A 20,206-nucleotide genomic window follows, 5' to 3' on the forward strand; every position below is an offset into this window, starting at 1 on the left:
CCACTGAAGTGAGTTGCAGTGTTATAAAAGATGTTGTGTCAGGATTTAGTGAATAAATAAGGTATGTTGGCTTTTAAACATGTGCTCTCTGCTGTTTTCGCTGTCACCCTTTTCTTGGTCCTGCAGCCTTAACAGTCTCTGACAAATCAAGTCCAGAGAGTGTCTGTCCCCCTCTGAATGATAACACGTGTTCTGGGGCTTTGTATTGGACTCTTGAGAATGGCAATTCATTCTCCCCAGAGGCCCTTTTCAAATCCTATTCTCTTGGTCATTACAAGAGAAATCAATGTGGCCTTAAGCCACGTAATCACCACCGTTCACCTGAACAAGGGATTGAATTGCTGCTGCTGCCATTGCTGTTGACAATAAGAAAAGTAAATATATATTTTCATTCAAAGGTCTAGTGTGTAGGATTGAAATGAAATATGATATAATAAAAAAAGGCTTTCTTTGCTGTATAATCACATGGACATTAGAATTGCTGAGTTTTTTTTGTTTGTTTGTTTTTTTTTTGTTTTTTTTTTTTTACCTTGGAATGAGCTGTTAATGTCTACACAGGAGTCTACTGTGTTGCACCACCATGTTTCTACAGTAGCTCAGAAAGGACAAACGAAATACTGACTCTAGATTAGGCCATTTTCGCATTTCCCTGTCGGCCAATGCTGTCAGTAGCCCCTCTGGGACAAGCTAAACAGCATCTTAAAAACACTGATTTTTTAATGTGAAACTGCTTTATTCAGTGATGTTACTGGTTTAATTCACCTGGTCTTTTTGTTTGGAGAGGAAGAGACCTCTGTGGATAATTCGTCTCTCTGTAAAAACCACTAGGTTTCAGTAAATCCTACACACCTTTCCTTTAAGTAGGAAATAGACGTTAATCTCTTGACATTAGTTGTTATCTGAGCCACCTACATAACTGAAATTGTTTTGAAGATAACAAATTTGTATTCATTGTGAGTTTAAAGTAAATTTCAGTGTGTTAAATTGAGACCCGATTCAGATTTCAGATGTCATCAAAGTCACATTAGTTTTTAATGATAAAAGAGCACTTCTTAATAAGTTAAGTTTTATAGGCGGACTAAGTAAAAAAATTATTACACTGCACTTCAGCGAACTGTGACCAGAGCACAGAGTGAGAAAACACAAGATAGATGATTCTTCAGTTTGCTGGTTTCATGTTGAATTTACATGATGTAATGTTGAGTGTTATTCCTCTGTTTGCATATTCATTTAAATGTAAACATTCAAAGATATGTATGCCTTTGGGTTTTTATTCTAAAATGTTACATTGTCTTTTAAATCGCTCGAGGATCGTTATCTCTTTGTCGCCTTTTTGTTCTGCAGCAGCTACAGCTTTTGCAGGCTTCGCCCCTGTGTGGTACCTTAGACTTCAGAGCCTTTGGGATGCAGGGAGCCATGTGCTCTATATTTATCTTGCTCTATGATTTATTAATAGTCTCCCCAGTATGCGCAGTACTAAAAATACAGTGGAGGCAGAGCACCACATGCAGCATCTGGCTAGGAAGGGAGCGGAGGAGAGATTCGTCAACTCAGCAGCTTTCCACTGTAACATCATGCACGTCTGGGGTGATCCGGGGTTTCAGGTTACCACAGTAGCAAACTACTGTCTGACTCAGCACTTGAGTGACCCAGTCATTTTATACGGTGACAACATGATTCAGCAAGTCGAACATATTGAAAATAAGAGATGTATTGAAGTTAAAGTAAACCACAGTATTTAGATGTATTTAAGTGTGTGGCAAATGTCATCGCTGTCTCTCTTTTCTTATCTCCAGTATGAATACTTCAATGCGGTGTTGATCAATGAGGTGGATGAAGAGGGGAACAGTGTCGAGCTGGGCGGAGAATTCATCTTGCAACCCAATGACCACTTTAATAACCTGTCAGTCAACCTCAGTCTCAGCGTGGTCCAGGTGCCCACCAACATGTACAACAAAGGTACGTTCACCTCCTCTTTATTTATGACAAAGCACTTAAAAATTGTGCGGAAAAGTTGAACACCACAAAAGTACAATACATCTTAGCCTCTCAGGACCTGATCTTCTTGCTGAATTGTGCAATGATTCAGATAATTGAAGCCCCAACAATCCCCGACAATCAGTACAACAGTTAGTATGTTAGAACGTGTACACGCCTGTGTGCGGAGGAGGATTTGAGTTCATTAACTGTAACTCTTTGGATCATCCCTGCCACACACTGACTTAATTAGCAGTTAAATAATCAGACATTCTGCTAATTTACCATCAACTCAAGTCCAACCCATGAAGTCATGGCCTTGTTCAGTGCTCGGCGGACAGAGTGAATGTCATGTCGGCTTAACCCAGCTACCAGAGGCAAAAAAAATTATATGGAGAAAGGGGGGGGCAAGAGGGAGAAAGCAAATGAGAAAGAAAGTAGGTTAAGTCAGACTGATGGAAGGGCTGAGCAACAGATTAATTACAGCTACGTGGAAAAAAAGAGGGAAAGCAAGTGAGAGTGAAGGGAGGGGAGTGAATGAAATGGAAAGGAATTGAATGAAAGGACTAGGGGAGTGAGGCTGGCAGGCTGATGCAGGTAGAGGAAGAGTAATTTTGATTTGATTCACAGGCAAATGAGTAGAATTGCACACACACTCGGGGGGGGGGGTTAAGAGTTTTAGATTTGCAGGCTTTGTTCACTGGTACTGATAACGTGGATGTGTTGGCTGGGACTGCAGAGAGCTCGTTGGTGGGCAAAGTATCACGGTTCTGCCTAAGGGAGACTAAGAGGCATGGCTCTGTGGAAGGCAACAGTTTTCGAATGATGCGTTAAAACTTTTGGAAACAGTTTTTAATTGTTCTCCCGTGAAATGAATTTACAAAAGTTTGTAGTGCAGCATGTTCTTTACTGTTTGCTCAAGCACTGACATGTTTTAATATTTTCATGTGTATCACTTGCTTTCAGCCAAGAGGTTAGCAGGTGTTCAGACAGAAAATAGAATAAATAAACTCAGATAGCAAGATTTTACATGATGGATGATCAAATTCTGGGCCCTTTTTTCAAAGTCAGTGTGCTTTCTTTCCCTTTCCGTTCTTTTTCTTCTTACCTTTTTTCAAACCCTGATTTAGCCTTTCTTGGGAAAAAACATGATGGTTTATGTTGGACTCCAGCAGCATAAATAGTCACTCACTTGGTTATTGCTGTGTTGAGAGAGGAATCACATTACCAGGGCAAACTAAAACATTTTATGGGGTGCACAATTATGGGGTGAGAGGAATCTGAGAGAGCTCCCGATATTTTACATTTCAATTCAGTTTTAACCCTTTGAAACGTAGATCGACATCAGTTTTCTTGTTCTGCATCTAGACACCTTTCACAAGCATTTCAACCCCTGAGATGCTTTCAAAGTGGTTTGATTTCTTTCAAAAACATGAGGGAAAAGGCAGTCAACAATTTGGCAAAGAATGTCCTGCAAAATTGCAAAACATCTGTTAAAGTTGGGGGGAAAAGAGATGGAGAAATAAATCGGAAAATTATCACCAAAAAAAGCAAAACATTACCAGAGGACTAGAGTCATAATTACTAGAATAATTATGTTACAGAGAGAATATATACATTTTATTGTATTATTATTATTTTATCTTACTGAATCCTTCATTTTCTTGTTTTCACTTTTTACTTTTTTTCTAATTTTGCTATTTTTCAGGTGTTTTTCTTGTAACTTTTTACTAATTGTTTTTTTGGAGTAATTTATTGTTGTTTGTGGTCTTTTTTTCATGTTTTTGAAAGAAACTAAACCAATTTGGTCAGCTTTTACAGGGTTCATTTTAGTTTCTAATAAATTAGAAATAAAACATGGAAAACAAAACCAAACGTTTTATTCCAGGCTTTTCAAGGGGTTCCCATCCCATTGTGGCCCTGGATAATCATTCCCGCTTTCTTGTCCCTACGACAGCCCCTGCATATAATGCTGTGTTACATTACAGCATTATACATTACATTAAAGTTGAGCAAAGGTTTTCCCTGAAATGAAGGACGAGGCTGTGTTCTTTTATGCAGCGTTATTCTTTGTCTAATTATGGCCATGCTTCTGAGAACTTGCCCATGCATAGCAGCAAGTCACTGTCCTCTGAACCTGTTTTTTAACGCTGCTGAAGAGCTGACCGTAGCCTGTGCACATCATAAATGGTTTGGTTGGCAGCAGTGATGAATTAGAGGTTAAGTCCATGTTAGCAAAGAGCTGCATGCCTCTGGAGATTAATCGCAGGAGGAACACACCACATCAAACATCCATCATCCGAACTCACATCGCAACCAAAACACAACCCACACCATCATACTTTATGAGGCTACATGACAGGAACATGTAACATGTACGCAATAAAGGAGCATGTACACATTTGCAGTGGGTCGATAAACTCTAATATCCACACGCTTACCTTTGTACTCTCTAAGATGGAGAAGCGTTAACATTCATGTGAGCACGTGCTCAAATACAAACCCATCACTTCCCACTTCTCCACATGCTTCCTCACTCCTCCTGTTAATACCCTCCTCCCTAATCATCATAAGTAACCCATTAAAGTGAAGTTGATTTCAGCTCAGATTGCTCTGACTGATGCAGCGGGTAACCTATATGCTTCTACTTTCCAATCTTGAGCACTTGCGTGCCTGTGATTATATAAGATCACGGGAGCTCCTTTGATCAGATTGAATTAAAGAGTGCATTAGTTGATATGAATTTAAATGACAGCTTAGGGGGAAAGTAGAGCCCATACTCTCTTCCTCATCATGACGAGTTCAGATTGTAATAGACACTCAAACTGCACCAGAAGTGACTGTATTGTTGTGTAAATGGAGCCTGGATCAAATCCAGCCTCCTCTCCACTCCATAGAGGTGGATGGGTGTTTATTATCAAGAGGGGGCTTTAGTGTGCTAGCTTCCAGAGAACTAATTCAATCATGGCTTATTGGCATGACTGTTGACAACAGAACAATGTTGCCAGGATGGGAGATGATGGGGAATCTGTTATCTGCTTTTCTCCCTCTCTGTCAATTAGGTACTTGTCTGTCTGACTGTCTTGCAGTAATTTTCTGCCTGCCTTTCCGTCTGCCATCCTGTCTCTCTTTTTTTATCCATCTAAAGGCTTTTGTGTATTTGTGTTACTATATGATTGTGTCTGTCCGTCTGCTCAACCTTTTCTGCCTCCATCTTTTACGCCTCGCTCCTGCACCAAGAAAATTTGTAGTAATAAGCTGCTGTAATAAGCTTGGCTGTCTGGTCGCAGACCAGTTACATTTTGACTCACTCAGCCTGTCAGTTGAAAAGGAGCTTCAATTATTGGATATGACCAACCATATGTCACACTGGGATGGCATCGACTGAGATCTGCTAAGCTAGTTAGCTTTAACTTTTTCTCCTTTTTTTCTCCTCCATGATTGGATTTAACTGCTGTCTCAACAAAATGGATATTTTAATCATTCAGACAACAGCTAAGGAGAAATCAATAAGGAAATTCCGTTTTAGTTAAGTCTAGCAGTCTCATGGCTCTCGTTTGATGCAGCTCTTTTGCTTCAGCTGTCTAGTTGGCCTTGCTATCTGTGGTAGAGAGTGCTTCAAGTGTAATGGTGGGTGTAGCAGATATTATTAAGCCACAGTGCAGCCTCAGCTGCAAATACAAAGCCAGGCAGGGGAGTTTTCACAGAAAGATGCATTGCTTTGGCATAATATTTGTATATGGTAAAACCATAGACCATGTATAAAGATGGACAATGTGTCTTCACTTACCTCCCGCTGTACAAAAAAACTGAAGCCACAGCATTCTTGCTGTGGTGACATAATTTGGAGCCAGAGTCTGTGCAGTAGTGATATCTTAATTGTGGAGTTCTCGCCCATACACCCATGAGCAGTGCTATGTCACAGTTTTTTTAGTCTGGTGGTTTTTGTTTTTTGTTTGGTGTGGAGAGGTGTGGTTTAAGGGGTGGGGCAATATGAATGTAATTTGCATAACAAGTTTGTAGGTACTATTGAATCAGCCTATAGCTAGCTAGCTGATACCTGCCTCGCCTCCCAGTCTAGAGACTGCTTTTGCTGTGAGGAGAGGAGGAGACAGACCTGCTGTAGTAATTTGTATTCAGCCAGCAATAAAACATGCACCCAGCACTGGGTGTCATAGCGGGGGTCTGAACCTGTGTGGTGACAGCCACAGAAGCTTGCTGATCTGGCAGGGAGTCAGGTTTGTGCCAGTTGAATTCGAGCTAAATAACTGATAAATTGATAGAGCTAAAAGAGCTTGCTGAATGTTGCAAACTTGCCACTTACATGCAGGGGATGAACAAAAATACACTGATGCTACGAGCTCCAACACTGACTTTTATGCAGCTCGGGAGGGTTTATGATAGGGATGACTTCAGTGCATCGTCAAGCAATGTTTTCAAGCCCGCCCCCCAAAAATACTGGACACAAAAAACATTTTGAACAGTTTAACTCCACAATGGAATCCTGCACAGTTTGTCGAGTGTTCTTGCATATTTTCAGCAAGTACTTTGTGACGTGTAATAGAAAGAAATCTCTGATTTTACTTTACCTGCACTTAAACTCAATTTTTACTCAAATATGTTGCTACTGCATTTTGCCATTTGGTAGGGTAATAGCCTCCTGTCTCACCTATCCCTATTCTCTTTTATCTTTCAGATTCTTTTGCTCCACTCTTATCTTTTCTCTCTGTTTTACTGCACACTTTCCCTGTATCCCTGTGTAATGAATAGATGCTGATAGTAATCTGTGGTGTTCCAGTGTATGATACGATATGATTGGTTGAGCAGGCACTAGAGAATGCCTGTTCCAGCCTCCAGGACTGTAAAACAACCCAACCTTTTTACTCAAATGGTGCTGTTTCTTTCCTCTCCACATCTCCCCTTCTTTTTCCTGTTAATCCTTAGACTCTGCAATCGTCAACGGAGTGTACTGGTCTGAGGCCCTGAACAAAGTGTTTGTGGATAACTTTGAGAGAGACCCATCACTCATATGGCAGTACTTTGGCAGTGCCAAAGGCTTTTTCAGGCAGTACCCAGGTAAGTGTGTGTTTGTTTGTGCAAGGGTGTGTGTGAGTTTGTAATTAAATAGCTGTCTCCCTAAAGAAGAACGAGGGGTATATGGGAATCTTCAATGACTGACAGCTAGAGACTGGAGGCCAGCGGGATGAGAGAGTGGAGGAGGAGGTGGGGGAGTAGATAGAAGATTGAGGGGTAAACAGAGACAGCTGAGAGTTTGTAGAGATCAGAGGATAGGTGAAGAAGAAAGACGGTTGAAATTTTCAGCTGAAATTAAATGAATAAGAAGAGGAGGAGCATAACAAAGAAAAGTGGCCTTTTGAATGGTAATAGTGAATATTATGATATCCTATGTGACACATAATATGGGAAAATCAGTAGAAATGCTTCTTTTCCTCCTTCCTTATTTTTATCTTTTGACCTCTTGAACTAGCACATAAGTATGTTTTCATTATGCTTTTTAATATCACATGCTTCAGTCTCCAGTTTCTTGACCCTTTAAGCCTCCAAAGTCACTACTGCATAACAGGTCTTGAATTCATTCTGTTAACCAAAATGAAGAAGAATTGGTTCTGTGAGAATAGTGCATACTAATGTAATTTGGACATGGGAAGTGCTCTAGAAAGGGATATTGCTGTTGAATATTTTAGTGTAATTTTTCAATGCTCTGAGCACGACATTCACATCCCTTGTACGGGGGTGGCAGCAGAAAGTTCAAATCTCTATCTGCATGGCCAAATTCCACAAGAAGTAAGTGGGAATATATGTATGTTTGTGGTTCAGGTGAACTAAAATCTCTAGAAAAAGCAAGCTCATGTAGCAGGGGCAGTTTAAAAAAAAAAAAAAGGTGATGAATGTTTTAGAAAATTATGTTGTGACAGAAAAAGCAGTGTGCTTTGGCATAAAGCCTTAAGGGCTTAAAGAACAGTTTCCCAGACCACATGTTTTCTCTCTGTCAGCTAAGGTGATAGTTTGTTTTCCTTTGGTACAAGTAACACAACCCTACTGCAGTCCATTGCCTTTTGATGATGCTGATTCCATCTTTTCAAGGGATCAAGTGGAAGCCAGATGAACATGGGGTCATAGCTTTTGACTGTCGGAACCGGAAGTGGTACATCCAGGCTGCCACCTCTCCAAAGGACGTGGTCATCCTGGTGGACGTTAGCGGCAGCATGAAAGGCCTCAGGCTGACCATCGCCAGGCAGACCGTCTCCTCCATACTCGACACTCTTGGAGATGATGACTTTTTTAACATCATCGCTGTAAGTCCACGCAAATGTGCACACAGCTGTAAGGGGGGCACATAAACTGCTTAACCTCTGTGGGTTTTTTTCATAGATATGCACACGTATATAAACACACAGGCCCACATCCTCTACTGCTCAGATCAGAGGAAATGCTGGAACAAATCAGCTTTCTCTCCTGTCACGCTCACAACCAATTAGCAGTCAGCTGAATGAAGATTTGAATTGCAAAGGAGACAGTTGTGATTGGATCCCGCCTCAGGCACCCAAACCATTGTTATCGCATCTCATTCTGATGAAACTCCATGAGTGTGTGTGTGTGTGTGTGTGTGTGTGTGTGTGTGTGTGTGTGTGTGTGTGTGTGTGTGTGTGTGTGTGTGTGTGTGTGTGTGTTTGCTTGCACACAACACATGCACTTGCTCATGTGTGTGTCTGATGCTGTTTCACATCAAAACGTAGTCAGTCACTTTGCCAGCCTCCGTTCTCTTTCTCCACACAACAAAGTCTTCATTATCATTTCTTATCCTAATCATGTTATTTTGAAAATTATTCTTTTGAAAAATAAAGGAAAAGAGGATTTAGACAATCAGGCAGAAACATATTGTTTTCCCCAAACACTCTTTAAAAGGATGTGTCACTTTGACTCATTTATTTCTTCTTTCTTCTTTTTATTTTTGCTACGTTTTCTGTGTTACCTTCTATGACAGAGTTTCTAGAAGACCCACAGTTGAAGTCAAAGTTATTATGTCTTAAATATCTGCAGTGAGAGAAAAGTCTTTCTCCTGTGGTGAGAGTTTGTTTCATGCTGCAATGTATACATACACACACAAATGCATATGCACGTACACACATGAGGGCAAAATTGCTGGCAGTGGAGGAACACACTTCCATTATCTTTGTTGGACTTTGAAGTCTAATTCATGCTCATGCATTAAATGGTGAGTATTATCACTGAATGGCAGGCACTGGGTACATTGTGTACTGTACAGTGTGTGCATGTGTGTGTGTTCTTTTCATCAAGATGAGTGAAGTTTCTCACATCTTCACATTTTGCATTTTTAAGCATTAGATTAAACATTTCTGTATATACAGCACATTTGAAGTGACAAAAAATGATGACTTTAATTACTCATTTTGTATTCTTTTAGTACAATGAGGAACTGCATTATGTGGAGCCGTGCCTCAATGGAACTCTGGTCCAAGCAGATGTGACCAACAAAGATGTGAGTCTTTCTTTCCTCGTCTCCTATTGTTTTCTGCTCTTACGGTCACTTAGAAATCATTGATGGGTTTTGTGCACACAGTTTATACTCACATTTATATGAAATGATGTTAGGCTGAGGTTCAGTATACAGTATTGCATCTTGCATATATCACAGTGTTACGTGAATCTACGTTGAGCATGTATGAGTGAATGAAGGTGTGTGTGTGTGGCCTTCTTATGCAAAGAAACTGTCTCTGAAGTGGGTGGTGCGAGTGGTGATGCTCTGATAACGATTTCCAGATGGCCAGGGAGAGAGAGTATGGACCGAGCTGGGTGACACGTGTCCTTAACAAGAAACTGATTCACTGATTTTACCCATCAAAGACTGTTTGCAAGTTTACAGGTCTTCGGGAGTGAAAAAAAGCCTTTGAAAAGCCTTTTGTGGCTCCTGAAGGAATTGTGAAAATTTGTTTAATTTAGAATCCTTAAGTGACCACTTAAGGCAATGCTGGTTCATTCTGAAATGTGAGAAAGACAAAAATCATAAGAAGTGAGATTACCAGACCTTTGAAGCTCACTCCTCATTTATGTTTGAGGCTAGTGGCTGGAGGCTACACCTGATTCTCTGACCAAATTGTGCAGGTAATGTAGTCACTAGATTGTGACATGGAAGTAAAATATGTGGTATAAAAGGATAATCTCTTGTTCTGTTCTAACTATTTTATTAATATCTCCAACAGTGTTAAATGAATGTAATGCTAAATCCGTGGAGTACTCTTTTGATTATGGTGTGGATTTTCCTCAGGCAGCGAAAGACATAAATACTGCATGGTGTGGACTGGGAAGTAGTGTTGACACAATACTGGAATTTTCTCGATACAGTACCTTGAAAAATAATCTTTCAGAAGTAGGGTTTCCCTGTTTTTTTCCATCTCTCTTGTTTACTATGTCTGTAAATCTGAATTAATTTTACTTTGGTGCTCAGTGGTTTTAGTAAAACAAACTCGATGATTGAATTCCGGAGAATTTAACCAAGCTAACGATGTGTAGCTTGTCCATAGTGACAAAAGTTTCAACATTTATATTTGTTTGTGTGATCCAAGCAGCAAACTAATGTTTGCTCAAGGGGGTTGCCAATGACTTGGTGGGCTTTAAGAGGTTTTATACAACCAAAGGACCAGAAACAACCAGACCTGGTGCCCAGGGTTGGATATTGGCAACAGAATAAACATGCAAGTGGCTGCTAGATCTGGTTCACTCACTGGCCAGAAAAAAACAATGGTAATCTAATGAGTGGTTGGTAGACTTTGGAATTCCCAAGCCACAGTGGAAGGATGACAAAAAACGTTAATTAACAACCCTGTCATTATCAAGTTGAGCCCTTGTTTATTTGTCAAAACACGTAGCTTCACCCGGCTAGTAAAAGGTAATCAGTGCTAAACTGAGGATTTTGAGAACAGCAGAATAACCATAGTTAACATTAACAATAAGAGGGTGAGAAAGCACAGCTGGTTTAACAATACTGCCAAAAACTTCTATTGAAAATGTTATAATTAAATATTAATATTCCAAAATGATATGTATTGATTAATCAATATTGTCATGTGTATGTACGCTGATTTGGCTGTTAATACAAGACATTTTCATTAAGATGATGCCATATAATCCCCACTATTGCTGTGGTGTGATATCCGTCTTCATTTCTGAGTCTCTGCTCCTCTCTGTTGCCTAAAGTATAGGCTCTGTCTCCAGGTGCCCACTAAATATTCCATGTCTTCCAAATTCTTTAAAATTCTATTTAAAAATTCTATTTCTTAATGGAGTTGAATCCAATAACCTCTGTTACCTCTAGCCGAGGCCAGACCTTTAGGATGCAGCTGTTTGTGCATGGAATACTTTCCATGCACCACGTGCATGTACTGTGGAATTATATTTGTGTTCTGTGTGTGTGTGTGTGTGTGTGTGTGTGTGTGTGTGTGTGTGTGTTTGTGCCTGTTGGTGATTTCTGCTTATTTGTAAGTGAGTTTACACTTATGCATATGGATTAGCATTATGTGTTTAATTCCAGATGGTAGTTTAATGTGGTGTGAGCCAGCCAGCTAAGAGGGGAAGGCAGTCTGTGCTAGCAGATAAAACTAATGTCTTTTACTTCAGCTGGAGGCAGGAAGTGACTGTCACACTGGAGACTTAAACTTGCTGATCTGTCTTCCCCAAATCTGTTATTTCTTACCCAAACTTCAACTGGGTCACAAATACCTGTTGTTGAACTTCCATGGGATGCACATTTAATCTCGCTATATTGCTATGAGTAGTTATTTGTCTAATTCGACTTGTTGACAAGCATCTGAAGAAGTGAAATCCATCCTGTCTGATTATCACTCAAATGCGCAGTCATTCAGGGCTAATATTTAAAGCCTTGAAGGGAAATATTTGTGATTTTCAACATTATCTCTATCTAGCAGTTGTTGGGCTTAGATTCAGAGCAGTCCTCCGAAAGAGGCTGAAGATGTGCTAAACAGTTTGCTCCAGTTATGTCACAAACACATTCTGGGACCACATTTCAAGGTGTCACATCCAAACTTCACTTACTTTCCAACCAAATTAGCGCAGTTTACACCTAAATGTCTTACCTGCAAATTTCCAAAGCCATTCTTAATGAGTAAGAATGAGTTTGAATTTAACTTTACTGCAATAGCTCTTGATTTAATGTGGCCAATTCCTCTCACATCGCCTCACAGATCTCACTTTTTTTGCTGTTCTACTCTGTATTTTTTGGTGTATTCATCATAATTGCACCTGCCCCCATGTTGAGATAAAAGCTTGCCATAAAAATCAAAACCTTGGGCTTCAGCAAGCTGCAATTTAAGATATTTTTGTTCATTCATTAGGATGTCCCTGTGGCTGGGCGTCATTAAATCTGACTGCTGTGATCATTTTTGAGTATAAAAGGTGGCTGAAGCTTTGAAGGGTTTGATGTCCAATGTACATTTCAGAGCCTTGTGGTGCAGCACAAAAGGTTGGGCACATTTGGCATTGCACGCATGCACGCATGCACACATTCTCTCTGAATCTGCCACTTTAGTACACTGCTGCGCAAGGAATTGAACATAGCCCACCATGCTGAGACAAATCACTTGGATCTTAACTCACACACGCACGTTCACACACACACTCTCATGCATGCTCACATGCAGTAGGTAAAGTTTGCCATGCTCCAGGGTACAGCCTTTTGTTGGAACCGATTAACCTTTTTATCCACATCAAAGGAAAGGTTGTGTCTTTTTGCCATATGGGGGTGTTGTCAGAGATGCTGGAGGTTGTTTTTGTGCACATATTTATTTGTGTGTTGATGGTGCTTATGCCTGTGTGTGTGTTTTGTGTGAATGTTTGCTCCCTTGTGTGCAGGCTCTAAATGGCCTTATGCTGCCTGGGCCTCCCACTGTGTGTTGAGAGACATTTCTCCTAAGGAGCAAAGGACTGGAGGAGATGAATATAGAGTGAAAGGTGTAGAAAGATAGGACTCTGGGAAGATGATAATGTAGGCGGGGTTTATGTTTGAGGCGTTTCCAGCACCAAAAATGATCATATCTTATATGTAATGGCTGGATGACAACCTCTAGGGCTAAAAATGGAGCCAACGTGCAATTGCCAAAATCTGCAGTTTATCGAACGGCTACTTGAAGCTGGCTCCAAAACTAAGTTAATACCTGTAGACAACCATGTTACAATGCCCATCTTTACAGCCAAAATATACATTTTTACAGCCTGTTACAAAAAAAAACGGTTTTGGTCTCTGTAGCTAATTTTATCCTTCATGTAAACTTTGTTGAATTTTTATATAAATTACCTTTTCATATTTTACTAGTTAAAAGTTAAAAGTTACAAATATTTAAGGGCAGTGGCTCTTGAGTGGCACACTGTCTGGGAGGTGTCACTACACACTGTAATCCTTTTTTACACAGAGGCTGCTCTATAGGGACTCCACTAAGTAATTCTTTATGCCTCCTTTGCATTCTTACACAGAACCAAACGATGGCTGCTTCATTCTGCTCCAATGTGTGATTTTAGACAGCATGCTGGCATCAATGATGCAAGAGGGATGCAAAAAGGATGCACAGGCATCTCATTTAACACAACAGTGCGACATTTGTGACGACAGCCCTTTTTTAACAATAACAGTGGCTTCACGTGGCAATAACAATCATTTACCGTCCCTGTTATATGGCAGCTGATCGCGTCCTCTACTCAGAGGGGTAAGATGCCCCTCCTTCCCCAATAAGCTATTGAACCTTTTATAAAGGATGACACAGTGGCATAATGGCACACAACTCTGTCTTGTCCAAATATGGTCACCTCTAGCTCCAAAATCTAAAATAGCAAGGGCCAAAATGCCAAACTTAAGCCTTCAAAAAAGCAGTCCATAAACCAATGGGTGATGTGACGCTAGCTATGTCTATTTTTTTTTTTTTTTTTACAGTCTATAGTTATGCCTGAGTTGCTGATAGAAATATATAAGTGCATTACTCATCTCAATAGGTTGAAATTGTATTTGCAGATGGTTGAATAGAGCAGAAGTCAACGGGAATAGTTCAAAATGTCAACAACAGGATCTAAACAGCTATAAATAGATTGAATTAGACAATGGGCCGTGTCCATTGGTGTGTGTGTGTGTCTGTGTGTGAGAGAGAGAGAGAGAGAGGGGGGGGGGGGGGGGTTGCCTCCAGGCTGTTGTAAATAATGAGACATGCACATGAGACCTGTTAGGTTGCTGACAAGATTAAACTCATCATTAATTGCCAGAGAGATAATGTACCCTATGTGGCATGATCACACCTATGAACAGACACACACGCACACACCTGCAAACATGCTACACTGAACGGTTGTCAACTGAAAGGAGGTGGAGGGAAAACAGGTCATTTTGGCTCTTTCAGTCAGTATGTGACATTTCACTCCAAGATAATGTGGCAGCTTGTTGCAAAAATCAGCTCGGGGCTGAGTTAAAAAGCCCATTAAACTACCGGTGTGATATCTGTTTGAACACAAATGATGGTGAATCAAGCTCAGTGAAATATTGTAATAAATGTTTTTCTCTGTTATGAGCAAATGAATGAAAATGAAATAAATATCTTTACATTTTTAGCATTTTACTGATGTTATCCCGTTTTTGTCTTTTTTTTTCAAAAATACATAATGACCTCTAATTCCATCTCCCTTTGTTTTTTTATTGTTTTTGTCTTCTTGTTGCCATGATCTTAATGTTTCCTTCCAAAACTTAATTTTCCCAGCATTTCCGGGAGCACCTCGACAAGCTGTTTGCTCAAGGCATTGGTATGTTGGACATAGCTCTGACTGAGGCCTTCAATCTTCTAGGTGATGTAAGTGATACACTCATGCATGACACAGAAAAGAGACAGAAAAGACACGGTGTCATGCACAACATTAATTAGTGTGCTGTAATATAAAGCTAAATCAATAGATTCATGCACAAACCGAGTTAAAAAGGCACTGTTGACTCAGGTTACTGATTTGACATCTCTTCATTATGAAGAAATCATTAATTAAATATATATGCACACATACACACATGCATTTACCTTCACTTTCTAAATGCTCATATTTCAAAAACATGTATCTGATTGTAGACTACATGAAAAGTGTCTCCATTCTCCTTCGTACTTTTTCGAGGTACTGAACTCTCAAGGTAGATGTAGTTTGTGTGCATGGAAATGTTTTGTGAAAAAGTATAAGTCGAAAATACTTAAACGGCACTGCAGAGTTAGAAAAGGTAATTGTTTTTCACAATTTCTGCTTCCAGGATTTATTTGGCGAGCCTGAAATTGTGCTTTCTCTCTATCTCTATCCCCAGTTCAACGAGACTGGAAGGGGTAGTGAGTGTAGCCAGGCTATTATGTTGGTGACAGATGGGGCAGTGGACACATATGATGCCATCTTTGCCAAGTACAACTGGCCAGAGAGGAAGGTAGTGTATTAAACACGCACACCATCACTACATTATTGTTCAATTCCAGTTCCACAATGTTTGTAAAGTGAGGTCAGCTGAGCTGAGTTTCCCATTATGCCATGCTCACAACTTCATGAACCTACAACCTGGTTTTCCATTGGATGAGGGACAGTGGAAAGCAGTGGACTCATGCCCTCCCGAGGCTGTGAATGACTTTTTAAACTAGCTGAGAATCAGAAAATGTGAAATTAAGAAATAGATCTGTTTGACACACTTTTAAAGAGATACCAAGGGCAACAATATCTCTGTACATTAAAAAACAGAGTGAGAAGGATGATGTTTTATATGGTTAGTGCATTGATTATATATAAAAAACTACATCAGAAACACAGTTTCTAGAAACTTCTCGTGAAATCCCACTAAGATGACTGAAAGAGCAGGATCATTGTTTCCCAGTACAGATGTTGTTTCATGTCAGAGCATGTTTTTGCCAAGTATTAGTATTTGTCTGAGTTGTTAGAGGAATTTTTTGACAAGCAGAAGGTACTGAGCAAAGCCAGTATGGGGTCCTTTCAGAGGCCTTTAAGACAGAGTTAAGTATGGCCCTGTCTCTGAGGACTGAGCTGTCTCTCTGCTGTCCTGCAAGGTAATTGTGGTGCTCTTCTGACAGGCCATGAAATGAAATGGGAGGAGAGAGAGAGAGAGAGAGGAGATGGAGGGGAAGAAAAAGGGTTATTCTTAGGTCATTTTCTTTTGTAAAAGAAAGCCCAGGGGGTCTTCACCCTTAAAAGGGTTGAGGATAGAAGAACTGTACTATAGCCAATGGTAGATGCACAGACCCTGAACTGTATATACATGCATATGGATGTGGAAAACTATACATGCGGTATAAAACTTAGATTGTTTCAAGTCACACATTATTGGCCAAGTTAAATTTTCAGTCTGTTAGAGCACATGTTAATATGGGTTCCCATTTGTTACCATAAATGCTGCTGTTGTATGTTCATGTGTTTGTGTGCGTCTGGTGGTTGAAAATGCTCTCAACACCCCCACCTCCTCCTCCACCCTCACTCCTGCCTCAAGGCTGAACAGCAGTGAGCGGAGAGGGGACAAGGCTGCTAGATAGTTCCATTTAGAAGAAGCCCTGCTGATAATAGAAGTCCTCGGTCTCTGTCACTCTCTCCAGTGTCTCTCTCTCTCTCTCTCTCTCTCTCTCTTTCTCCCCGCTGCTGATTTTTAATGGCTTCCTTCCAACCAGCCTCATAGCGTCACCACTGTATAGCATCACACTGAGATTATAAGCATGCTTTGGAACAAACTGAGTATTTGCATGCAGATGGCATTTATTCCAAAAAGCTATAGAGAAAAGATCATAAGATCACAAAGAAAGCTTTTCTGTGAAAAACAGTATCAACTGAAAAAAGCACACCACCAAACAACTTCAAATACATTCCATAATGAGATTTTCTTTCATGTTACACCAGTGATTATTTTCAGAAAGATACTGTCGCAGTTTTCAGATAACTGCCTTTTGTAGATAAAGAATGTTTTAGAGACTTATTTATTTTGTACTGCCAAAGACCATTGAGAGCATAGGTTTCTTAGAGTGTATTACTGATTCCAATAACCAAGTCAAAGCAAGAGATGAAAGTATCAGACACACACAACTTTATTTTCCAGGTCTCACTTGGTCTCACATTATATTTCAGGTTTTTGTTTTGCTGCACAGAATGATACGGAGCAATTAAACAGAGTGCTACACAAAAAAACAAAGATCAAAACTGGAAAAAGACCACTGACAGAACATTATATATTCTAATATTAAGGTATATATAAAATAATGTATATGTAATAATATTAGAATTTGTATGTTGCATCTACAAAGGAGGTTTTCCACATCTTCAAACAGGAGCCAGATACAATCAAACCTAGCAAGAGTTCCATGCAAATAAATGTATATTTTCTAAGCTCAAATGCAATGCAAATGCAATACATCCTTGAGCGGGGATCCAATTTTCTACAGTTCAGTCACATAAAACAGCATGCAGTGAAGATCAGGAACACAAGGGAATTTAGGTTGAATACTGACCCAGTAGCTCCCTCATATGATGCTGTTTCTTCAAAAAGGGCAAATATTGATGGCGATGGCGGTGAATTGGAAAAATCACACCACCTGTTAAAGTGCCCCACAAGATCATTTCATGTCTCTTGTGGCGCCCAATTCCTTCAACCACTGGAGAGGGAAGCTTCCTAGGCTGTGACGTCCCCAGACACCTCTTACAGATTGTCCATGTCTGGCACAATAACCCCCTTGAGGACAAAAACCTTGGCAGTGCCATCAGTGTATTATGAGAATTGGATATGGTGTTCGAAGATGGCGCAAATTCATACCAATTAAAGTTGATCACTGGGCACATATGCTGAAAAAGCTCTTCAGCCATTTTTGGCACCATGGCATGTTAGAACCTCTCTCTGGCTGAGTTGGCTGACTGGCCCCACATAAATGCCATAAAATTAATTTGTTGATATATTTCTAGGCCAACTTTTTTATTGTTTCATAGCCATTTTCTTTGAAATATGACAAAAAAGTGTTTGGGGCTTTAGTGAGTCATGTGTTTGCAATTCAGGCTACTATTCCAAAATCACTCCGCAGGCCAGCATTGATTGCTGGGGCTTGTTGTGTAACCACAGTCATAACTGTGGTCCATGTTGCAAAGGCAAAGAGAAGCTAAAAGCTAGACAACCCTGCCAGCTGATGAAAGATGCTGCATACTGTCTGTCCTTACCAGCGTGGGCTGACCTTGAAGGTGAAGGTATAGAAAAAAGTAGAAGTGGGTTACATCCTACTTCCCTCAGCCGCAGGAGATTGATATACTGAGCTACACACAACCTTCCATGCCTATGCCTTGTTCTTTGTGCACTGCCCATACCTTATCTGTTGCCACCATTTGGCATTGTGTCATGAGGGCCCAGTGCCCCTCTTTTGCCAACATTGTTTCTGTTGTCCCAATAGCGAAGGGCTAACCATAACTGCCTGGAGATTACTCTGCAGCCTGTACAGGGGACTCTGTAGACTGAGTCCTACAAAGAGACACATTTGCAAAGGATGCATGTGTAGTAGCACAAGGAAACAGCCTAGACTGGTGATACCACAAGCCCTAGGAGACAGAGACACAGTCTCCATGTCGCCTTGGATGCCAAGCTGAATTGTGAGAGAAACTCCCTGAGTTTCCCTGCCTTGTCCGTGTAACAGTTAAAAGTACAACCCGGGAATCTACTGCCAGGCCCAAAAACCACGTCCTCTGAGAAGACTCCGGCCTTGCTCAAGGAACAGGCAACTCCAACACTCTCTCTTGGAGAGCAGCAAAGTCTGTATATCTCTTACACACAACCTGCTGTCCTAAAATCAGTCTAAAAATTACCACATTGATTTTGTGATAAAATCGTATTTGAGTAAAATCTTAGAAAGTGATAAGAAATGAGCAATGCCTGAATCTTTGCCAAGACTGATTAGAGTTGGGCCTGTAATCACTTAGAAGTGTTGGGTAACCTGCTTTTAGTAATAGTAGAACAAAAGCAGACTTCGAGATAAGTGATTTAATATAAGGCAAAAGATAGATGAAAAAGATGTGATAGTGATCGAGAAATAAATTCATCTGCTATCTTTAGAAAGTGAAGAAAAGGATTATCAGGTTCTTCTGATTTGCTAATGTGAAGCTTGAATGCCTTGTGTACCACTGTGGTGGTAACAATTAATATAAAAAGGCTTGCTGACAAATATTGATAGAAAATTGTCAGCTTTTACATGAAGCTACATTCTCTGTCCAAATTAGGAATGAGCCCTGTTTTCATCACATCAAGATCTCCAATTTAACACGACACTCCACAAAATATTTCCTAATAATGCTTCCTTATGAGTATTCATATGAGGTTCATGATAAATATGGCCAAAGTTTCAAATTATGAATTAAACATATGTATAAGTAACACTCTGATCAAAAGCCTCAGGCTGCAGACCATTTTGAATACTTTTTTTTTCTATTCAAAAGGTAAATTGTCATATGCACAGAACAAAACACAACAGTTTACATTATACAATGAAATTCTAAATCTCCAGTCTCCCCTCACACAAAACAATAATAAAATTTAAATAAATGTTAGAATTAAAAATATACATAAACAGAAACAAAAAGAACCAAGATAAAAATCTGTGTTTAACAGTAAGGTGCACTGTGCCTCATGCAAATATTGCAAACAAATCAATGCACTATGCATAAATGTTAATGCTGCAAAATAAATGCTTTTGTACAGAACAAGTTGTAGCAGTCAGTAAAAGTGACTACTTTACTTTAACGACATACTGATGTCATCTCATGACACATTTCTTTATATGGTCATCTGCTCCAGGCACGCTACTGCAAGTGTTAACATTACATGGCCAACACTGCTACTCAAAACTACATGCTAACATTAAGGAAACCAGTATTCTTGGTTGCACATGTTGTTAATTTCTCCCCAACTTCAGATTATATTCCTACTGGAACATGTCAGGTTCTGTTTAGAAGCTTTTATTGGTGATTTTTCCAAGCAGAAGGTGCTTCTTTACCACAGTCATTCCCAGGATGCAATGTCAGTGCAGAGATGTGTAAAACCCTAAAAAGCTGACTAATCATAGCAGACTGGCTTTTCCAAGAGAGGGGGCATAAAGAGACAAGTGCTAAAATGGAGCGTCTCGGACAGTGGGTGAATACAGGTGTTCCA

The 20,206-nt window shown here is 40.0% G+C and overlaps 1 protein-coding gene across 3 annotated transcripts in view; it reads left to right on the forward strand.

The window, feature by feature from the left end:
* Positions 1–20,206, forward strand: part of cacna2d3a (calcium channel, voltage-dependent, alpha 2/delta subunit 3a) — a 139,882-nt gene that overhangs the window by 58,493 nt on the left and 61,183 nt on the right. For all 3 annotated transcript variants that reach the window (XM_042491919.1, XM_042491921.1, XM_042491920.1), the window contains 6 exons: positions 1,797–1,959; positions 6,922–7,053; positions 8,083–8,294; positions 9,425–9,499; positions 14,769–14,858; positions 15,350–15,463. In XM_042491919.1, coding sequence (XP_042347853.1) covers positions 1,797–1,959; positions 6,922–7,053; positions 8,083–8,294; positions 9,425–9,499; positions 14,769–14,858; positions 15,350–15,463 — 786 coding nt within the window. The remainder of the gene's footprint in view (positions 1–1,796; positions 1,960–6,921; positions 7,054–8,082; positions 8,295–9,424; positions 9,500–14,768; positions 14,859–15,349; positions 15,464–20,206) is intronic.

Source organism: Plectropomus leopardus, chromosome 8 (genome assembly GCF_008729295.1).
Source record: "Plectropomus leopardus isolate mb chromosome 8, YSFRI_Pleo_2.0, whole genome shotgun sequence".
NCBI classification, from domain to species: Eukaryota; Metazoa; Chordata; class Actinopteri; order Perciformes; family Serranidae; genus Plectropomus; species Plectropomus leopardus.